The following is a 23694-nucleotide window of genomic DNA, read 5'->3' as shown; positions in this document are numbered from 1 at the left end:
TACCTCCTTGCATTTGAAGAGACCAACAATAGTGGGAGTGGCATCAAGAATAAAGTCTACTTTGTAGAGCTTTATTTTCCATCCCTAATTTTCCATTACTCCCATTTGTCACTATTAACATTATTGATGATAATATATAAATCAGTAAAGAATATCAGAATTGTGTTTTATTTTTGGTGTTTATTTCGTCTCAGTTTTTTCCTTATGTAGAATAGGATTAATACTTACCTCAGTGTTGTGAGGATGTAATAATAAAATAATATATCTAAACATGTCTGGTACGGTGCTTGGCATAAAAATGGGATCTAATCAATCTTAATGGTTTTTAGCAAAAATATGTTTTAACAATCAGTTTATTACTATCTTCTTCCGATATATTTTAGCAACAAAAGGGAAAAAGTACTTACCAGGGAATTACCTTTTGCAGATTTGTATGTTTTTATATCTGGAATGTTTTTTTCAAACAGTGCTAGGAACCATTTTTTAGATTTTGACCAGTTTCTACATGAGAAAAAAATATATAAAAATTGATTTGAAAGCACTTTAGGAATAATAGGTCACAGCATAAAAGCAGGAAATGTCTGTGGAATTAGAATTACATATCCAAATTTCTTCTTCATTTTCAGGTAGAATGTCATGAATGGTCTACCATCAGAATCATTACTACACAAGGACAATCGAGGGGATGAAGTAAACACTTTTTAGTGTCTTTTGTAAATAAATGTTTGGATTCCTATTGGATTGACAATGAATAAAAGAACAGGCCCACGACTTGCTTGGTCTGCTTTTACTGTGGCTGTTGGAAATTGTGCGAGGATGAAAACCCAGTATGGCGACCAACTGCTGAGTTTAAACCAGGTAAACCAAACTGGCTATAATCTTTTTAATCTTTTCTTACCAGTTTCCATTGTAGACTGCCATGATCTGAATATTTGTGTCCCCCGCCCACCCAAATCCATATGTTAAAATCCTAACCCCCAATGTGATGGTATAAGGAAGTGGGGCCTTTGGGAGGTCATTAGGTCAAGAGGGTGGAGCCATCATGAATAGCATTAGTGTCTTATAAAAGGGGCCAAGGAAGCTTGTTTGTCCCTTCCCCCATGTGAGAACACAGTGCTAAGTTGGGAGTCTGCAACCTTGAAAGTGACCCTCACCAGAACCCAACTATGGTGGCCCCCTGATCTCAGACCTCCCAGCCTCCAGAACTGTGAGGAATAATTTTCTGTTGTTTATAAGCCATGCAGTCTACGATACTTCATTATAGCAGCCCAAATGGAGTAAGACATAGAGCAACTGCCAAGAAATTTAAAAATCATGCAGTTGTATTGCATGTGAACCACTTTGCAAACATTTGTCTCAGCCAACTGTGAGAAATACATCTGATCACACCCACTTCTGCCTCAGAGAGAATGAGGATAATAATGTCTGACTCTCAGACTGCTCACACTGGATGATTTAGCATGGATCCAAACTGTAGCACTGTAGTAATGAATGTGATAATAATAAGCTGTAAATGGAATAAAAGGCCACAAAATAAATTCTTAATCCCATCTCTCTCTCTATTTTTGCTCATCAAAATAAGAAAAAGGAAGAAGTGTATCTCTCTTCTTTAGTTCTACCCTCAATTCACACACAGACACCCAAAGGAAAAAAAATAGATCATAAGAACAACTTCTCACCTACTTAAATTGCTGTTATCATACATACTTAGAGCAGAGAAATCACAGAATGTATGAATTTCTAAGAGGAACTTAGTCAACGAATTAATTATACAACTCTCTACCTTAGGAGATATTCTGGCATCTGGGACCCATACTCAAAACCTTCATCAAAAGCTTGAAAATGCTGATGGAACTCTTGGATTTTCCTCTCGTTTGTAGGAAACAAACCTTTATTAAAAAGCACATTCACTGTTACTGGATAAAGGAGATGCCTACAAAAACAGAAACACATGGAAAGTCAGACCCAAAGACCAAAGAAGAAAGGCACAGGATACAAAAGAGGGCATTATTTAATAGTGCTATTAAGATATTAGGGGTAGATAATATGTGACAGATTCTCTTGGGAAAAAGTCACTGTTAAGTTTTAATATTTGCTTACTGTGGTCTAGATAATTCAAGGAAAACTGAAATTATGGTCTTATTTATCTGAAGATTTTTAAATGCTTTCTAAGCAAGCATATTAGACCCTGACAAATATGATAAACAGAAATAAATTGAATCAATATAATTCAACAAGAATTTACTTAGCAAATAATAACAATAGCTAAGATATAGTCCATGCCTTTAGACAGCAGCACAAAAAGTAACCAAAGAATCAAGGGCAATATTAGTCACCAAGTTTCCTAATTTCTCACAGGATTCCATAAATTCAAGCTATTGCATATGGAAATATAGCGTTTATCACCAATAAGTTTTACTGTAAGTGAATAAAATGATTACTGTGGTATCTATAAGAAAAAGAATATCAAAGATTATCAACACGCCCTCAGTTAGCAACACTAAATATTGTTTATTTAATTTTTATTTACCATCCCTTCAGAATCTCCTTCCCCCAAGTTTCAAAAATATCTAAGAATTTGCTTTGTTTGTTGTGGAGATTGGGCATGCTTTAGCAAATTTTTAAATTTGGTTGTTTCTTCTCCCCACCCTGCACCTCCTCCAGTTTCTGGACCTTTAATAAAATGTTAAATGTTATTATTCTGTTTTCTAAGTCAGAACTATTGAACAGGATTCCACTGAGATGGAAGAATGCCTGGGGTAACTTTAATTTACCAAATTTCCTTACACATGTGGAAATTTTTTCTCATGGCTCCTTTGCCCAGCCCTTAACTTTTCCAGAAAGTTTCACAACGTGGCTGACTCTCTCTGCTCTTTCCCGTCTTCCCTGTCTCTTTGGAGGATCCTGGGGCTCAGTTCTGAGGCCCATATTGAAATTGCCTTTGCCCCTTTTTAAATTTCACAATTACCTCCTGGACCCTTGTCATCCACTTTAGGATTCCATTCTCTCCCCTATCCTGTCAATGTCCTCTTGTTCTAATAATCACCAATTGCATTGAATGTTTTATCAAAATTCTGATGGATGCATGACAATTATAAGAGGTAAATCCATGTAGAGTATGCACAATTGTATGGAATTACTAAAGAGAAATTACTGTAAATGTATTATAATGATTGAACTGGCTTATTTGCTAATCATAAAATAGAAATGCTAAACTGAAAATTGCCCATTAATTAGAATTTGAAAGATTAAAATAATCTCTTTAAAGCCTAGTTAGGCAGATTTCGTTACTCCACCAGATAATTTCTAAAGTCTAATATAAAGGTTTAAAATCTCTTTATTCCAAAAGGGCAAGATTAAATCATACTATGCAACTATTTATCTATTTACCTTACTAAGTTGTTCAGGTCCATCGTCCCATGAGTGCCTAAATTCTCCAGTTGTTCATGTAATTCTTCCGTCACTTGCCCAGGGAATTGATAGAGATTGACAGTCCCCATTTTCCCTTTCACTATAACATTGAGTTTTTCATGCAGTGTTAAAAAGGTATTCTTTGGAATTGATGCTATAAACAAAGAAAATTATTTTCAAAATAAGCAACAACTCCTTGAAGCATACAGTCAATATACCTCTACTACTATTTGGTCACTAAGGACTAGAGCCAAAGTCTTCCAAGCACATAAAATCACCTCCTGTGAATAAAAGTAGATAAAGATTCAAAGTCTACCATGAGATAGTAAAAGTCTAAGGGGTAATTCACTTTAAGGGATGATCTATAACGGTTGATTAAGAGGGCTAGTGTTTCCAGCCCTTCCCCTTCTAAATCCAGGTATATTGAAAACATATTGTATTTTACATATCCCTGCATTTTCAGAAGCTGTTCTGTCTGCTCAGAACATTCTCTACTTTATCACCCCATCTCTACCCCCACCCCCACTCCCACACCCCCACACCTATAAGCTACTAATTTCTATTTACCGTTAAGTGTCTTCTTGCATATTACTTCTCCCAGGAGGCCTTTCCTAACCCCAGGAACAGTTTTGACCCCCCCATTTCCTTTATACTAGTATTCATGCTCCTTCCATGATATAGACTCCTGGTTAGGCTGTGGTGGCGAGATTATGAGTGAGGTATTTTTGGTTGTTTCTTTTTTTAGCTTATTTCTTTAATTTTTCTTTTATCTTTATTATCTTTCAAGTAACTTTTTCAAAAAATAATTTTTGTAGTTTGTATTTCATCATCCTATTACGTGTAAGTTACATTTTAAGTTAATTAAAAGTAATTTTTACATTTCCTGAGCATACATCTTCTCTATGATGGGGGAATAGATGGGAAGAATTGGGAAGTGGTTCAATAGTAAATGTTAACATATTTCATCTGTTAAATAGAAATATTTACACACAAAAGTCCCCAGGGGAGGTAGAGGTGAAATAACTTATTTCCATATACTTCTGATAGGTAGGTTGGTGTATTTTTTTCTGAAGGGATATGTGACTATACAGATCAAAAGCATTCAAAATATTTGTATTATTTGATTTGGAACCATAGTCCAAATATAAAGAAGCACTAAATAGTCAAAGAATTTAACCAACATGTGATTTTCTCAGAAGAAAAAAAATCATGCTATTGATCACCGCTAGCTTTTAAAACAAACTTTTTTGTCTTAATAGCAAGAAATGCACAAGAGGTTACATGAAAGGAACCAAAGAAGAAAGAAAGAAAGCAGAGAAAAGAAGCTATAGGGAATAGAAGCAAGTGCAAATATTATGGAAGCAGAGAAAAGAACCAAGCACAAAATGAACCAGTTCTGCATTCTCACAAGGACAAATGGCACCAGCACACACATTTGCATCCCAGGAAGAAATGAAGACAGACAACCACACAGGGAACATGCTAACCAGTACAATCTTGCAGTCTTTGAGGATGGAGAATTTGTGCAAGGGCAAACCAAGCCCCCTGCTTACCTTAACAGCCCTGTGGGATATGTCAGGAAATGCCATAGTAAAGGGCTTACTAAGCAGTGGAATTTTACTTTCAGGGAGCAGAGTAACAACATGTAATCAGGCCAAGAGCTGTAGCCTGTGGAACACTGTATACACACCAGCTAAACAGAGTTAGCCATATCTTGGGAGCTACAGCATGATACAGATTCCACACTTTCTAAAGAAAACATCAGTGAGGTAACCTTATCTCTTTCCTACGTGTAATAAAAATCTAAATGTATTAGGCTGCCAATAATTTGCTTTCCAATGACCAAACTCATCATATATTCTTTTTCCCTTCTAGCCTTCCCTCAAGAATAAAACAATGGACCCCCATCCTTCTGGATAGAGGAGAGAGTATATAATTTTTACGTAAAACTACCCTTGGATTCCAATGTTGTATTTCAAATGAGCTATCTTAAAATATCCTTTACCTGTACGATAGACAGTATTTTCCACTGCTAGTTCGAAATTTACACTTTTGGATTTTAGAAATACATTAATTCCCTCTTCTTCAGTAACAAAGGTCATTCTGTTTCCCATAGCAAAGACTGTAAATATTGGTCCATACTAAAATAAAACACATAAACACAGATCATGTTAGTAAGCATTTCTAAGCCATGGGTAATATTAAGACAGTTTTCCTCAAGAACCCCAACGCTGAAGTTATAGTCAAGAGAAAAATGATTATATTTGGTAATTCATTATTAATTTTGACTGTTTCACTCAAATCTAAATTACATAAATCTTAATTTGTTCTGTCCTAATATATAATGTTCTTTTTGATCATGTTATTTATTTGTACCTTACTTTCTTACAGTATGAAATAATTAGAAAATAATAATTATAAAAAACAATCAGAAAGTACATCAACATTGTGATATTTGAATATTGTTTTTAAGATACCAGTAGGCTTATAAGCAACCTATAGCTCAATATTGCTCAAGAAAAAGATACAAAGTTGCCAGCTGGCTTTATAGGAAATTCATAGTCACTCAAAAATGTCTTGCAATCCTATATACTTTTCTAATACAGTCACTTTCTTTCCAAAATGACTATTTCACCTGAACACCTTGCCCACCCCTTTCCTCTCTGAAATAGTGTCCCTGCCTTGCAACTCACTGGAAAAATGGAGGCAATCAAGTAAGAGCAGCCTCATCTCACCACCAAATCTTGCAAGGTACGCATGTGAACCCTTCTCCGTCCTTCCCTCCTGTTAACACGGATGGAAGTTCCTGCCCCTGTGAAATGCCCACACCCCTTCCCTTGTGTCATATTAATAGATCCTATGCTCTCTTGCCTTCTCGTTGTTCTACACTTGTGCTTTCTCTCTCTTACATCATTAATTTCCCCTCTCTATCAGATCACTCTTAGCAGCCTACAAACATAGTTTAGCACAAGGTTTGATTGCAGGGGGTCCATGACCTTGTTGGGGGAAAATGTGTCATCATTTTCATTGACCTTTAACTATAATTTAGCATTTTCTTCAATTGGGAACATAGGCAACAAACCACAATCTTACCCATGAGTCTATCATCAAAACAAACTAACAGAGTTTCATATCTCATTACAGTTATTATAAATATCTCAAAACATCATTTAGACTCATCACTACTTCAGTATCTATCAGTCATCTCTATTCTCCCCAGAAGAGGGCACACACTGTTGACTACTACCAGGTAACTATAGGCCCAAGAGTCATGGAATGCTCAAAAGTAAAGTCCCATTTTCTCATAGTAGTGATCCAGACACTTACACTGCTTCCCAATACTCCCTTTCTACAATTGTTATCAACACTTAGAAGATGAATCATTTTTATTGTTTTTTAAAGTTTTGTTCAAATGAAAATTCTTAATTTTCCATTAGGAAGATGGCCTTTTGCAATATCTATATGCACCCTGGCCACAAGTATACACCAACAAGTTCAAGCATATTGAATAGTCGAGATAACTGCTGACATGTGGCAATACAACTGGACAGTGAAAAATGGTCATGCATAGTGTTATAAATTCTGCTAACAGTGGGGTTTTTTTTGTTTATTTACTTTCCTTTTGTTCTTTCTTTTTGTGCAATGTCAGCAGCCACAGTGTCATGAAGGCAAGCACATACAGTATGTTGTAGAAGTGATGCTTGTGTATTTTTCAATGAAGTTTTTTATTTTGAGATAATTGTAGATTAGCATGCAATCATAAGAAATATTACGGAGACATCCTATGTACCCATTACTGTTTTCCCCAGTATTAACATCCTGCAGAACCATAGTACAATATCACAAACAGACTATTGAGATCGATACAGTTAAGATGCAGAATATTTCCATCACCACAATGACCCTTCACATGTCTCCAGAAGGTTGTGGGAGACAAAGGATTATTTCTTTAGGAAATATAATTTTTCATCTATCAGACTAGCAAAAGTTATAAAGAATTATGACATCCAGTGTGGCCCAGGATATGAAAAGCTAGGCAATTCCATGCACTTGAAGTAAAATAAAAAGTGTATATTGTTACATCCCTTTCCAAGGGTAACACATTAATATAAACAATTTAAGTGTTCAAGTCCTTTAACTTGGCAATTCTACTCTAGTAATTTATCCTGAGGAAACAATCAGATAATTGCAAAATATACAACCGCACAATACATACATGCATGCGTGCGCACACCCATGCAGGAATGCTCATTAAAGCATTGGTTGAAATAAAGAAAAAAAGTTGGCAGCCACCTATATACACAATTCATGAGATTTAAGTAAACTATTATATCCTCATATGATAATATGTAGTCATTAAAAAGAAGATTCAGAAATATATTTAAGAACATGGGAAAATTATTCACATGTTAAATTCAAAAGCACATAAAATATCATTACAATATTAGCTTGTTGTTTATTGAATAGTATGTAAATGTACAGAAAAAAGGCCAAAATAATATAAATACACTAAATCTTTACAGTATTTATTTCTGGTGCGATATTCTAGGTTATTTTTATATTCATCTTCATTCTCTTCAATATTCTCTTAAGTTTTTTACTAAATTGGAATCTCAGTGATTCTGAAGGTAAATGATCAGTGGTATATATAATGCTACTTTGTACAAAATTATTCTACAAATGGGGCTAACTAGATAGGAACCTATGTGAAGAATGAGTCACCACAGAAAGTATTATTAATATAATATATAATGGTGATTAATATCATATGAATTTATTAGACAATCAAATACCATAAAATCTTGGTGGTGGGAAATTGAATAAAAATTAAAAGGCTAACACAGGTTTGTTCCCTAAAGTGCTCAGACATTTGAAAGGTACTTTAAGAACAAAAACATCTACTACAAGGATTACTAATCTTCTTGGAGTGCAGTAAAAATGGAGCTCATCATTATCAAATAACAAAACCAGCTGAAAATACAGTGCCTGTTAAATTGATAAAGATCAAATTTGCAAGCAATTTTTACAATATCCTGGTGTTAATTCCAACTTGGATACGAATTTATTACTCACTTTCACAAATTTAAGTTGTATTACACTTCTGTCTTTCCCAATTACTGCAAGCATTTACTTAATATGTATACACTTAAAATTTAACTTCGGTGAAGTAACTAGCACTTAAAAGTTAGTCTCCACTTCCAAAAAGGCAGGTGCAAGCTGTGTTATATTTCATATCTTCGGCAAAATTTCGCATAAGTCATAGCTGTTGATTGTTAGTAGAGGAGTTAATAAATAACTAGATCGTTTAGGTCCGGATAGCAGGCATGTCCCCCCTATTCCAACAATGCACTTGAAATCTAAAGAAAGAAAACAAACAAACAAAAAAACACATTATCTCCTTTGGAAACCCCGTCTGCCACGGCCACATACCTTGATTCTTGCTTTCTCTATAAATTCTAGAGGGGCTTTTCCAAACTCAAATCCAGCTCCAACCCAAGGAATCCAGCCTTTGATGCACGGAGGTCTACGAAAATTCTTCCACCGAAGGAATAAGAACAGAGAAACGCAACCTAGGATTGCAATCACTGTTGAGGAAATTAGTTCCATATTTTTGTCTAGCACCTTCCCAAATCGGAGAAGTTTTAAAAAGTCCTGCTGCTGCCTTGGCACTGGCTCCTTTCCTGGGTCTAGGGAACCCGCCCAGCCTCCCAAACTTTCTGCTGCAACTTGTGCAACTAGCTCTTCTTCCAAACCGTAGCTTCCTTTCCCCGCCCCAGTTTTTTGGTGATTTTTGCATCATTGCTCCCTCCCACCTCCACTTCCAAGAGTCCTGGACGCGGCGGAAAAAATACAGGGCTGCGCCTCGCTGGGTCGATGGGAGGGAACACGCGCTGTTGCCATGGAGACTGGCGGAGGCGCTGCGAGCGGCCAGCTGCCAGCCAATCAGAGAAGTCGCTGAGCCCGGCGGACTACATTTCCCAGAAGCCTAGTGGGTTCTGCTTTGTTTTCCTGCTTGGGGCGGGTTTCAGGGGGCCGCTGGACCACTACAGCCTGAGACTACTAGGAAGGCTGTGGGTTTCCCGGGCCGAGCCGAGCGGGGGAAATGTTTCGCGCCCGGCCACTTGCGGGTTGAACAGGGGCCGCCCTGGCAGGGTGGCGGCCAGCTGCGGCGCGGTGTACCGGCGAGGAGGGGTGCGTTGTCGTCCTGTCCTGCTGCTGAATGTCCGTCCCGGAGGATGATGAGAGGCTTTTGCCGCTCGCCCAGAGATGGCCCCGAGCGAGCAAGTTCCTACTGTCTGGCTGCGCGGCTACCGTGGCCGAGCTAGGTACCCGGCTGCCCACGCCTGGGCCTCCCGGGCAAGTTGCCGTGGCGCTGCGCTGGGGGAGGGACGCGCGGGCGGCTCGGTTCCAGGCTGTGCGCATCCCGAGAGGTTGCGCCCTCTTCTTCCACGCCTGCCTAGCGGATGCTGCAGGGTTGGGGAAGGCCAGTTTTGAGAGGAGACGGGATTGGAGGTCTCTAAGGTGTTTTCCTTCTAATTTCGTCTGATACCTCCCTCAGGGATGTGCTATTGTTCTTGAATGTGTACTTTTAGAAGCTTCATGAGCTGTCGTTCCTATATAGGTATCATTTTCCCTTTCGTGAGAATGACCTTTTTAAAAACACAATCCATTTTTCATCCTTATTCATCTCTGTGATTTATATTCTTACACAACCTCAGTGTGTCGTTGTCTTTTGAGTCTAAGTTGTGGACCTACCTTGTAGGACCTATCACTTACTGAGCATTCTATTCAAACATCCGCCCGTTGCTCGACCTCTTTAAGCTTAACTCGTCTATACTGTGTTTACCTTGAAGAATTCTGAGAAGTCAGTAATATATAAGTGCTAAACTCAAGGCAGGACACCCATTAATTGAGACATTATTATAATTACCACAATAGTAGAGACTGGGGATACATAGTTGAAAAGACTCAGTTCTGACCTTCTTACAGGCTGATGGGGAGATATTCAGAGAAAGACAATTACAATGGGATACTTTATTATAACGAAGATATTATTAGGTGTCATAGAGTGTAGAAGAGGAACAGTTACATCCGCTTAAACGAGTCAGAGAAAACTTTCAGAGGTCACCTAGAGTGGAATCATGGTGCCCTTGAATGAGCAAGTGGTGTTTATTGCAAGAGTTTTGTGAGTAGAGTTCCTATGTGTTCCCTGTGAAGCCTTAACTGTGCATTTAGGATTACCCTTACATTTTCTTGCCTGTTTAAAACAAAGAATAAAAAAACGCAACGGCTCTGATGCCTTATCATTTGTAAATGTACATTTGTAAATGTACATCTGTAAATGTTAGTTGGTCCTATTCTAGATGAGTTTATTTTGTATCTCTGGCACGGCAAGCACGTGATCTGTTGTTTTCTACTCTTCCATTTTTGCCGTTTGGCCCCCCTATTTTTCTCTCTCTCTCCTTTCAAAGCTGATAGAGAATTTTTATTGTTTTTACTGTGATAAAATTCATCTACTTTTTAAAAAAAATCTAAAATCAGATTGCTGAATGATTAGATATATTTCCATTTTTTTTAATTGATGTGACTCATTGCCTTCTTTACAGGAATATTCCTCCTGTTAAAAATTCATGGAGAGAATTGTGTGGGGGATAGGGATGGGAGGCAGGGGAATCACAATATGGATGGTTTTGAGTACAAATCAATTTAGGAACCTGAAACATGATTTAAGTACCTGTAAGAAAACAAAAATTACTTTGAGAAACATAGTCTGTGCTAATATAGAGGTTCCTATTTCTTAAGACTTTTCAGATTTCATATATCAATAAAACATTGCTTAAAATTTCTATATGCAAGTTACTTCTGTTTTAGGGAAACTATCAGCAAGATATTAACTCTTCCAAAGATCAGTGGTAAGATTTAATATTCTCTTCCCTCCTGCCATTAACTCTGTTTTCTCTTAGAAAAGGCATACTAGGGTTTTATATCAGGTGGTGGTCATAGAAAAGTCTTACGTAATGTCATTAATGTTCATGAACTTGTCTGAATGTTGTTATTTCACCTATTTGGGACATTTTATATTATAAATTTATGAGCTTGAACTTCCATATGTGGGCCAATTAGCTTAACTGTTTTAAAATAAAAAGTCTATCTCTAATTCAAAATTTAAACAAAACATTTTTTTTTACAAATATATTTGGTACTTATAAGGAGGCCATGAGTAGGCCATGGATATAACTTATCAGAGGTGGAAAAGCAATTCAATATATGCCTTAATTGAAAGAATACTGATGTGTGACCCTTGTATATAAAAGATGACATTGTAAACTCCATTACATCTTCTGTATCTCATACATCAAGTCAGTAATTCATGTGCATGGGAACATTACCCATGAAATTATGGAATCCAGCTTCATCTGGCATTTATTGTGGTACATAAGAATATATGGTATTCTAAAGTTAGATCTTAAACAATCCTGGCTACAATCAAGGGGATGCCAGAGAATATGGATACTTTAAATTATTTTCCATTGGAAAGTGAAAATTAAGGACTAAAGTAGATTTTAAACTGAAATTTCTGAATAAAAAGAACCCAAGGCTTGTCACTTTTTAATTTTTTGCTGGTGATCGGGGGTGCTCTTGTGCAATGATTCTTAAATTTGGGAATGAGTGAGAATGAGCTAATTCTAAACCCTTATCAACCTATTGGATTAGAATCTACAGGCATGAGGCTAGGAAATCTGTAATTAAAAAAAAAAAAATCTCCCTAGCTGATTCTGATAAATTCTAAAATTTGAAAGCCACCGATCTGCGTAAAATATCGGTCCTATGATTTTAGGATTTTTATTTGTTTCTCTGAATGTTGTGGGTTTTTCCCTTCGTTTGTTTTTGTGTTAGCAACCTTTCCCCTCGATCTCACAAAAACTCGACTCCAAATGCAAGGAGAAGCTGCTCTTGCTCGTTTGGGAGACAGTGCAAGAGAATCTGCCCCCTATAGGGGCATGGTGCGCACAGCCCTAGGGATCATTCAAGAGGAAGGCTTTCTAAAGCTTTGGCAAGGAGTGACACCCGCCATTTACAGACACGTAGGTATTTATCTTGATTCTATCTGGTAAGTTTGTTATGAGTTCTGTGTTTGTCTCCTCTGCTTTTCCGTTTAACTGTGTCCAAAAAGCAGCTAGTTTTTTTCTCTACTGATATGATAAATGAACATTATAGTCTCTGAAGAAGAGAAAGATTACCAGTTGTCCTAAATTTTTAGAAATGCATACTGACGTATTTAGGGATGAACTGTCATATCTGTAAAGTATGTTAAAATTGAATGTTTATGGCAGCACAATTCACTATTGCAAGGATGTGGAAACAACCCAAGCGCCCGTCAATTCATGAGTGGATTATTAAAATTTGGTATATGTGTACAATGGAATATTACTCAATTATAAGAAACGACAGTAATCTAGCACCTCTTATATTTTCCTGGATTGAGCTTGAGCCCATTATCCGAAGTGAGGTATCACAAGATCAGAAGAATGGGCTCCACTTGTACTCACATCAAATTGGCACTAACTGATTAACACTATGGTGCTCAGATGGTAGCAATATTCTGCAGGTATTAGGGGGTTTGGGGGGTAAACTCACAACTAAAGGACACGGTGAGCATGGTAGAGGAAAAGAGTATGCTTCTAACCCTCGCTTGGGTGAGGCAAAGACATAAAATGTAACCAAAACGTTTGTACCCTCATAATACCCTGAAATAAAAATAATAATAATAATAGGCAAAAAAAAAATGAAGCAAATATGGCAAAAATCTTAGCAATAGATAAGTCTCAATGGTAGATTAGAGGGAGTTATATATTATTTTCTCTACTTTTCAATATGTTTGAAATTTTCCCTAATAAAAAGTTTCACAAAAGTTTTAGAAGAAAAAAATGAATAATATTTTTCTCTACTTCAAAAACTTTATACACAGGATTTAAATTTCTCATGTTTTTTTGAAAATTAAAATATATTTGCTACAACGCCCAATCTTGTGAATCTGTGTCCCAAACATCTGAGACCAGACTACTCTGAAAGAGAGCAGGAATCACTGCCTAATCCAACTCTGGCAATAGAGGAAAGGCAACATAGGTGATTTTTGCCCCAGTTCCCCAGCCTTCCTAACTTGCTATGTGGGTCTTTAGTCACTCTTAAAGGAAGATAGTAGTAACTATGCCGTGAGAAGACTTTTCTACTCCGTTTCCAAAGGGGCACTCACAACAATAGGAGTCATTGAGTTTTTAGTTTGTGTGGAGGAGAACATAAACTTCGCTTCAAAAGGAGGTAGGAAAGCTGTGACATTTTCTCCAATATATTTATAATATTTCCTTAAACATATAGTGACCCTTGATCAGAAAAATGCCTAGTTCTAATACATACTGACTTAATATTTTTAAAGATTAAGTTCCTCAGATGAGTAAATTAGAGTGTATTGTCAAGAACTATCCAGAATCGTGCACAGAGACTGTTACTGTTTTTGCATGTTGTCCATTTTTTTGAATATCTTAAATAGTTCATCTAATATCTTGAAATATTAAGAAAAGGTCTCTGTATGAATACTATATGCTGATTTTAATGATTTTGTCATCCATTCTTTTTTAATATTTTCTCCTTTGCGTCCCATTATTGTTTTGAGTTTTTCTTCTTTTCATTTGTATTTTGTTGACCACCTTATATTGTTTTACAGTTAAGATTCATGTTTGATACTTGACTGGAAAATATTACGTTAATATAATAAATTCTCCAACAAAATTATATGTTTATTCAATGAAAATGTCTGCTGTGCACCAAGGTATGTAATAGGGCATTTGAAGTAATAAAAACAAAACAAAAACAAAACACACAGAGAGCCTGCCTAGAGAAGCTCACAGTCTGATGGAAAGATGGGCAAGAAAAACAAGTTAATTTCTAATCAATATGATAAGGAAAATGCCAGAGAGCACTTTTTGAAAAACATATTCTTTGAGTTGAATCTTGAAAGACTGGGAGGAAGTAGGAAAGCAGAGAAGGGAGAATCCATTCTAGAAAGATCAGAGAGTGTGTCGAAAGGCCTGAGACTTAAAAGAGCATGCCCCACCTGGAGAAACATCAAGAAGCCCATGTGTCGGGATTACAGAGCTCGTGAGAGAAAGCCACAGCACGAGATTGACTAGGCCAGGTCAGAATGTTCTCTTATTTGATTAAACATATAGCTCAGTCTACCTTTTTAATGATTTTTTTTTTTTTTTTACCCAGTGTATTCTGGAGGTCGAATGGTCACTTATGAACATCTCCGAGAGGCTGTGTTTGGCAAAAGTGAAGATAAGCATTATCCCCTTTGGTAAGTTTTATTTTGAAAATAACATGTTATTGCCCCAAAGGCTTTAATGTTTATCCATTAGATTCATGTAAAATTATACATTTGTACCAAAATTGCCTTAAGTTACAGGCTTAAAATAATAAATAATTACAATATAAGCCCAAATAATTGATAATTTACCACACGTTGTATACAGATATATGAGTACGTACGTACATATACAGAGATGTGCTCAAATTTTTGTTCTACTACTGTGTAACTTGGGAAAACTGCTTTACCTTTTTATCTTCAGTTTTCTCTGTGTAGAGGTAATACCTACCATCAGCTGTTTATTTTTGTGGGATTAGATGAGATGATGAATGTAAGTGCATATTACTTATAATGTTTGTAACAGAAACAGAAAAAATACATTACTATAAATAATATACATAGAACTCCTTTAAATAAATAAAAAATAAGGAGAACACAATGAAAAATAAGGAAAGGATATCAATAGGCCATTTGCAAAAGAAGAAATATAAATGTTCATTAAACATGTAAAAATGTTCAACCTCACCAGTAATCAGGGGAATTAATTAAAACTGACTTTAAACTGTTTGTGGAAAAGTATATTATAGTCTTTTTGTAGCATAAATTACCTATTAAAAATTTTAAAGGTATAATCCTTTGACTCAGCTCCTTCTTTGTGATTATAATCATTCAGAAATACTTGTACCTGTGCATAAAGGCAGACACGCACACACACACACACACACACAAAGATATTGACTGTAGCAGTGTTGACAGTAGCAAATCTAAAAAAAAATAAATAACTATCAATTTGGAAGTAGTTGAGTAAGTTATATTTATACAAGGAAGCACAACACAGCTACTGAAAGAATGAGCTAGATTTTATATGACTAACATAGAAAAATGCCTAATATCTTTTCTGGGGTTAAAAAAAAAATCCAAATCACAACTATAAGAAAAGGGCAATAAATAGAATTTCACCTTCCAGGCAAAATCTTTTGGTCCTGTTTTTGAAAAATTATAATGTACTAAGATATATTAATTGCTTTCCCAGAAGTAATGATGGAATAGAATATTAATAGTCCTTGCATTTTCGAATTTCCTCCAGAAGGGAAAAGTCTAGGTAAAGAGTTCAAAGGAAATATTACACTATGAAATATACTCTCAGGGTGGGTTGGTTTGATGTCTTTTTGACCCAGTCAGAACCATTCAATCAGTCACTAAGTATTCATCAGATGATTAGATTATGGTGTGCCAGTTTTATACTTAATACTGAGGTTATAGTAATGCAAAAGACATAGTCCTGCCATCAACTTACAGAAACAGAGACAGATGAATAAACAATTAGAAGCCTGTAAAAAACACACAGGAGAGAGTGGTTATGAGATTTTCAAAGAGGAAAAAAATTCATAATGTACTCTGCTTATCATTGTGTGGAGTAACAGGCATTCTCATAGGTTGGTGGAAGTGCAAGTTGATACAAATTCTATAGAGGGCAATTTGGCAGGATCTAGCACATGTTATGTAAATGTTCAGATTTCTTAGTTTAAAGTTATGCTAGTTGAATAAATTATGGTATATCCATAAAATGAAATGCTATGAAAATATTAAAATGAATGAGATAGCTCTATATGATCTGACAGGGGTAACCTTTAAGATATACTGTTAGGAAAACAAAGTACAGAACACTGCACAACTTGACATTCTACATCTGTGCATTTAGAAAGGAATACTTACACAGATACGCTTGTGTTGCACAAACTATCAATCATAACTCAGTGCCTAATACTGTGGGCTCTGCATTCAGATTATCTGGATTTACATCTTGGCTGTAACAATCACTAGTTGTGTGATTTGGGCTGTCACTTAACTGCTCTGTGCCTTGGTTTCCTCATCTGTAAAGAGGGAATGACGGTACTAATGTCGTAGGGTTGATATGAGAATTAAATGTTATTTTTAAAATACTCAGAACAGTGCCTGACACATAATGAGCATTCAGTGAATCCATTATTATTACCTCTGGGAAGGCATAGAAGAAACTAGTAATTGTCATTGCTTCAGTAGAGGGGCTCTAGACATAGGGGTCAGAAGGACCCTTTTTTCTTTATACTCATTTGTATCTCTTCAAATTACTTTATAGTGAAGTGAAAGGAAATGCCTCTTTTCCCCAAGAGACTATTACAATAATCTGTTTGAAGGTGATTGGAGGTCTTCCTGAGACAAGGCCCACAGGAATGGAGAGAAGAAGATGGATTCAAAGCATGTTGAATCCTAGTCTTTCTCACCATTGGCTTTGAGAGGGCATAAGGATGAGTCTAGGAATGGAAAGAATTTCTTCAAAAAGAGAAATATTTTCAAACCCCCTTCTCTGGGAAGACTACTAAAGTAGTAGTTTTTAAAATCTCACTTCTCAGCCTTTGTCTGTTAGGCTGATTGCATCTATGCTGTTTTTTATTCCCCTGTGGTCAAAATTAAACTGCAGTTAAATTGTCAGTTCATATGTTTGTATCTTTTGAAGCAACTGCCCTTTCCTTTGAAATTCAGGCCATGTAAGGCCCATAACTCCAGATTTTAACTCCTTGTGGTCCATTAACCCTTCCATCAGTAAACAGCCAAACCTCTACTTTCCTCTGTGACTTATTTGAGTCTATACTTTTCTTCACTGTCTTACCTAGGGCCTGTACCAGCTCAGTATTGGTTCACTATAAAATTTATGAAATTAATGGCAACTTTTTAAAAAAACATTTTCTTTTACAATTAGGAAATCAGTCATTGGAGGGATGATGGCTGGTGTTATTGGCCAATTTTTAGCCAACCCAACTGACCTAGTGAAGGTTCAGATGCAAATGGAAGGAAAAAGGAAACTTGAAGGAAAACCACTGCGGTAAGTTCTCCAATTAACTGAGCTTTCCTTTTCCCTTTCCCACCATCATATTTTGAACATTTACCTAATAGATTTATCATATAATATTTAGTGAAGACATTAATTCTGACGCTTTTAACTTGAAAGTTATATTCATTAGGAGGAGAACTAAGCTGGATCTTTTCCTTTTTTTTTTGACACAGAGTCTCACTCTGTTGCCTGGGCTAGAGTGCCGTGGCATCAGCTTAGCTCACAGCAACCTCAAACTCCTGGACTCAAGCAATCCTCCTGCCTCAGCCTCCCGAGTAGCTGGGACTACAGGCATGAGCCACCATGCCTGGCTAATTTTTTCTATATATTTTTAGTCGTCCAGCTAATTTCTTTCTATTTTTAGTAGAGACAGGTTCTCACTCTTGCTCAAGCCAATCTTGAACTCCTGAGCTCAAACGATCCTCCTGCCTCAGCCTCCCAGAGTGCTAGGATTACAGGCCTGAGCCACCACGCCCGGCCTGGATCTTTTCTTTACATGATGAAGTGTACTTGTTTTCTACCAGACAAATTATATGTGCACATAGTTCTTTGCTACTGTTCCCAGCCAAGGCAGTTAGACTTGTCCCCTACTGTAGGTTAATATAAAGAGTTGGATCATTAAAATTTGCTCTGTTGTTAATCCCAGGTTTGCTTTTGTGGCTTGGTGTGGTTGAAGTCACTTAACGTTTCTGGTCTCTGTGTTTTCATGTTTAAAAGAGGCTTTCTCAAAAGGCTTTCATGACAGTTAACAGGCCTGGCTCATTGGTTCCAAAAACCTTGCTTTCTTTCCCTTTCTCCAGGAAAAAAGAAAAGTAGCAAAGTTAACCTTGCATATTTTTCCCACTTCCTTATTGAATCCCATGTCTACAAATCCTGAGGGTTTCTTTTTCCCTAGTGTGTGAGAGATTTTTTTATTATGCCTTCATGATATAAAATCCTCCTATTACATTAGTCTGTATTATTGAAGTTTGCCTTTCTTGAAAGGACTTCATGTTCAACAATTTACTGAAATACCGCTTGGCCCATTTCCAAGCAGAAAAGTCTTGTAGATTGATAGATCCTTCCCAGGAAAGAGGGAAAGTACAGGATGACTTGAGCTGGCTACAAAGAGATCTGAACACTCCTCTGAATGCTACAGGCTTGCAGGGGAGCCAGAGGCAAAGGGTTTGGGGCCATCTTTGGGAGTTCACCACTGACCACTGCTCTTCACTCCCCTCCTCCTCTAGCTAACTCAGTGGAAAATAAAAGTTGGGCTGCTGCAGCCCAGGCTCCCCTTCAGCCTTCAGAAAAGGGAGAGAACAGACACAGCACTTTGATTTAACCAAGTAGTTTGCAGAATCCCAGGGCCCATTTTGTCATCTTATAACATCTGTAAGTAGCAGGGATAAGTGATGATGCCTTGATTGGACAGAAGGAGAAAACTGGTTATTGGGATCCAGAAATATCTGACTTTTTAACTGATCACCCAGTGTTTTTTTTTTCCTTCTCTTTGTTACTAATGTTGGAAATTTCTGGTTTGACTGTACTTAATGTTGTAGTAAAGAACATGAACCTTGAGATGAGACACCCTGGAATTCAAAGCCAGCCTTTACCATATTTTAGCTTTGTAATCTTGGTCACATTCCTTAAACATTCTAAGTCTTAGTTTCCTCAAATATGAACTGGGAAAATAATATTATAGATACCTCATAGAGTTTTCAGGATTAAAATGCATCTTATTCCCAGCTACTCGGGAGGCTGAAGCAGAAGGATTGCTTGAGCCCAGGAGTTTGAGGTTGCTGTCAGCTAGGCTGAGGCCGTGGCACTCTAGCCTGGGCAACAGAGTGAGACTCTATAAATAAATAAATAAATAGATAGATAGATAGCATCTTATGTATATGAAATGCTTGGTACTTAATAAGTGCTCAATAAATTTTAGCTGCAATGATCATCATTCGTGATTATAACTTCCCATGTAGCATAACAGCAATTATGCATGTGCAATTTGTGATATTATCTTTCTGGTGAGATTTGGAGAACGTAATGCCTGAGTAAAAGCCGCATAGCTAGTAAGTGGTAAAGGTAGCATTTGAGTCCAAGTTTTTCTGACTATATACAGACGTTTCTTTTATGCTAGAAGTTTCAATAGTAAGTACATGCTTTAGGACTATTCCTCATCTGTCTACAGAAAAATGAGCGAAATAAGGATAGTGAGGTAAATTTTCATAAAGCTTAAATTGTTTAATTTTAAGAACTCATAAGATTGTCCTTTGTACTATTTAGTCTAAAAATATCATTTCATTTATGATATGTGAGAGTCAGTGGTTTTATAATGTTATTTGGTAAAATTAAAAAATTTGCAGGTCCCCAGTATCACCAGTAGAATTAATCCAGAAGTCTGATAACTCTAAGGGTAATTCCTTTGAGCTATCAGACTACTGTTTGCTCCTATAATTAATATGGGCATTGATGATATAAAATATCAAGAAAGATATTTTAATCTGTTTAATAATCTGAGAAGAATAGGATGATAATTTATATAAATTTTCATTAAAAATGTTTAAATCAAATGTTGCCTCTTTTTCTAAAAGATTATTAAATTTATCTGGAAATTAGACTTACATGGATTGCTATAATTTCTAATAATTCTGGATAAATAAGATGTTATTTTACTCCAAATTATAACAGCTATAGGTGACATTTATCCAATTAATTTCATTCTGTACACAGGAATACATAGAGTTTTCACGTTTTATTGTTATTTTCCTTAGATTTCGTGGCGTGCATCATGCATTTGCAAAAATCTTAGCTGAAGGAGGAATACGTGGGCTTTGGGCTGGCTGGGTGCCCAATATACAAAGAGCAGCACTGGTGAATATGGGAGGTAATGGAAACTTTATTGAATTCTGAGAAGTCGTAATTGCCTTAATAATTATAATTATAAGCACTTATGTCAGGGAAATGAAAATTTTTATTTTATTATTTTTAATAATGTATATTGGTGAAAGGCTGCGTAGATGTTTTAATATTATAATTGAATATTTTCTTTAGAGCATTTTCACTTTATTCTACTTTTATGTATGAAAAGGATTTCATAGAACAGGCAAATTGTGGCAATAAGGAGACAAGGCCAGACAATTTCTCAGGTCTCCTCTGCAGTCCAGACCTGCCTTTAAATTTAAAACTGATATGTGTAACTATCTGATAGTCATTATACCCTTACTCTTATTCTTAAATAATCCATCTTGTACAGCCTAGCACCATCCTGAATGTTCCCTTAACTCATACCTACTCCTCACTTTCCATATTCACTTACCAATTTCTTCTGTCTTCTAAATACTTCTTAAACATTTTCCCCGCTTCAATACCTACTACCTTAGTATCCTTAAAATGACTATTTCTACAATACCCACCACCAAAACCTCTCATCTACACCACTGCTACAGCCATCTAACTGGTTTCCTCCTACATCCTCAAACGTGTACCCTGTATCCAGAATTATTTATCTGAAACACAGATCTGAACATGTTATTGGTGTCCTTAAAGCCCTCCACTAGCTTCTCATCACACACGGAATAAAGTGAAAATTTTGGAACATGACATAGAATGTTTACAAAATCTGGCCTGTGCCTTCAGGGAACTGAGCAATTCATTGATTCTGTTCCAAAGTGCAAAGCAGAAAGTCATGAGCGGAAAGGTTCCACTGCCCACACATACCACACTGTTCTTCACTTTGTACTTTCTGTCCTCTTTCTTCTTCTATGTAGTTTTCTTAGTAGATCTTTAAATACTCAGCTGAAGTGTCTTCTTCACCAATGCACTTTTCCTGCACCTCACAATCACTATCTCCATGCCCTGTTGTGTTAGATGCCCTTTTATGTGTTTCTGTAGTCCCTTGTGTTTATTGCTACTATTGCTTGTATCTCATTTCATTGCCTACTACTATGTGTCTATATCTCCCACTAGATTATGAGCCCTTTGAAGGCAAGGACTATGTGTTATTCATCTTTTATTTTCCCAGTCCTTCCTATGTAGTAAATAAACGTTTGATGGATGAAGTAATCAATGAAAGAATCCTTTCTAAGACCAATTATATGATTCCAAGAAATTGACAAATGGCATTTTCAAGGGTTCTAGAAACATATCACTGAAATATCTAAGGAATTAAATCTGTTTTCTGTTTTGCTGTTTCAGTCCATCTAAGCCTACTGCATCATAGTGGTGGATATTTTGATCTTCAGGAAATCTTTCTGATTGTAGTTTCTCAATTTGTTGTTTCAAAATCTATTGCAGCCCGGATTTCTCTTCTAAGTTCTAGCTATTTACTCAGATTCTTCATTTGTTTATCTCAAGCATATCACTTTGAATGTGTCCAAACCAAACTCCTCTATCAAACCACTTCTTTATCCATTATTCGTAATCTCAAAATACATCACTTTCCTTTCAGTTGTACAAGCCAGAAACCTAGGCATGATTTTTGACTCTTTCCTTTAACTCGCTCCTTATATCCAATCAGTCACCAAGTCTAGTCAGTTCTATCTTTCAGATATATCTCAAATTCATACACTTCTCTCCATCCCTGGAGGTACTCCTTTGTCCAAGTATTATGCATCCCCTTCTGTTAGACCACTACAGAAGCCTCCTAACTTTGGTCTGTCCATATCTACCGCATGGTGGTTTTCATCTTTACCATCTCCGTAAATAACAGCTCTGTCCTTTAACATGTTGACTGCCACACGAGAAAAAAATTTTTTTCCTTGGGACCACAGTGTTTTATTACAAAAATAGAATAAAAACTTCAAAAACACAATATGATCCTTTCTAATTTAATGAAAAATTTGTTATTTTTTTGTTTTTTCTGTGCATGAGTTATATGCAACTTGAAAAATAATTCACATGGCTCCCAAGGTGAAGAGACATGTGAGTTACATGTGCTTCATGAGGCCCTGGGCTCAAAACTAGCGTGAGTTAAATACAACTCACATGGCAGTTAATGTGTTAAGCTATTGTGTTTGTGCGTTTGTGAACTGTTTTCTTTAATCCTTTTTCAGTGTTGATCATATAAGTTTGGTCAGAGAAGTAAGAAATATTATTTAGGTTTGGGAAAAGAGAAATTTTAACTTGCAAAATAGCATTGTGACTCTAAAATCTGAATGCATATCAGAAAACTTTCTAATGATTATCAAATCTTTTATTCTGCATACTGAAAATGTTTCTTATATCCTTATAACTTGGGAGTCACTTGGGAGACTCTCCAAAGATTCTGATTCAGTTGATTCAGTAGGTCAGGAATCTTTTAACCATGTCTCCCCAGAAGATCCTTATAGTGAAGGTTCTCAAGTCAGTGTTTGGAAACCACTCAGTTAGTGAACCAGATGCAAACATTTCTAGGTCAGTGAATTTCTGGCTCCACCTTCATAGATTCTGGCCTGTGTAGAGGAATTTGTATTTTTAATAGATACATTGGATGATTCTGATGTATGTAATCCATGGACCACATTTTAAATGTTGTTGGACCTAGAAGTCCTGGACCTTGCTCTCATTTTACACTGCTCTAAGTTCTAATTTTAACTTGGCTATCAAAGGCTTTTTTCCTCTGGGGCAAGTTACTCTGAGCCATAATTTTCTTATCTATAAAATGAGATCAGATCTTATTTCTGAGGAAAATACTAATGAATAGGCATGATTATTTCAGTAATTGTGTTAAGCTTAAGAAACAACAATGTAAGGATACTATTTAAATTCATTAAGGGTATGCTTCGTGTCAGGCAAAATTTATTCATGAAAATGTAAATTTACAAAGGACAATTTAGAGGAATTATTTGCATTATCCAAATATGCTTTGCTTTACAAAATGAATTGCAATAAAATCTCATTAAAATAGACTTCCCTAATGCTTTTAAAATATGGTATTTAAATTTTGCTTTATGTGCAATTTTTAGGTGTAAAATTATTAAACAAAATGCTAGTAATTGCTTACAGTGGTTTTTAATGAAAAGATAATAAGGACTGAGATGTACACAACCCTTTGAATTTTGGAATCGTGGCAGAATTTGTTGTTAAATAT

General features: G+C 36.2%; 2 protein-coding genes across 5 annotated transcripts in view; one reads left to right on the top strand and one right to left on the bottom strand.

The window, feature by feature from the left end:
* Nucleotides 1-9168, bottom strand: part of LOC105826662 (24-hydroxycholesterol 7-alpha-hydroxylase) — a 111112-nt gene extending 101944 nt beyond the window's left edge. Inside the window, exons 1-5 of the mRNA XM_012664665.1 lie at nucleotides 8842-9168; nucleotides 5417-5552; nucleotides 3391-3565; nucleotides 1784-1933; nucleotides 408-501 (exon numbers count right to left, since the gene is read on the bottom strand). Of these exons, the coding sequence (XP_012520119.1) occupies nucleotides 408-501; nucleotides 1784-1933; nucleotides 3391-3565; nucleotides 5417-5552; nucleotides 8842-9018 (732 nt within the window). The 5' untranslated portion in view covers nucleotides 9019-9168. The remainder of the gene's footprint in view (nucleotides 1-407; nucleotides 502-1783; nucleotides 1934-3390; nucleotides 3566-5416; nucleotides 5553-8841) is intronic.
* A 201-nt stretch (nucleotides 9169-9369) lies between these two features.
* SLC25A27 (solute carrier family 25, member 27) overlaps nucleotides 9370-23694 on the top strand; it is a 24483-nt gene continuing 10158 nt past the window's right edge. The window contains exons 1-5 of one of the 4 annotated variants that reach the window (XM_012664658.1): nucleotides 9370-9737; nucleotides 12310-12501; nucleotides 14683-14767; nucleotides 17517-17639; nucleotides 20399-20511. In XM_012664658.1, coding sequence (XP_012520112.1) covers nucleotides 9632-9737; nucleotides 12310-12501; nucleotides 14683-14767; nucleotides 17517-17639; nucleotides 20399-20511 — 619 coding nt within the window. In that variant the 5' untranslated portion in view covers nucleotides 9370-9631. The remainder of the gene's footprint in view (nucleotides 9738-12309; nucleotides 12502-14682; nucleotides 14768-17516; nucleotides 17640-20398; nucleotides 20512-23694) is intronic. The other 3 variants (XM_012664659.1, XM_012664656.1, XM_012664657.1) reach the window with 3 other exon arrangements.

This window comes from Propithecus coquereli, unplaced genomic scaffold, assembly GCF_000956105.1.
Source record: "Propithecus coquereli isolate 6110/MARCELLA unplaced genomic scaffold, Pcoq_1.0 Scaffold90, whole genome shotgun sequence".
NCBI lineage: Eukaryota > Metazoa > Chordata > Mammalia > Primates > Indriidae > Propithecus > Propithecus coquereli.
This window is presented reverse-complemented; position numbering and strand designations above follow the sequence as displayed.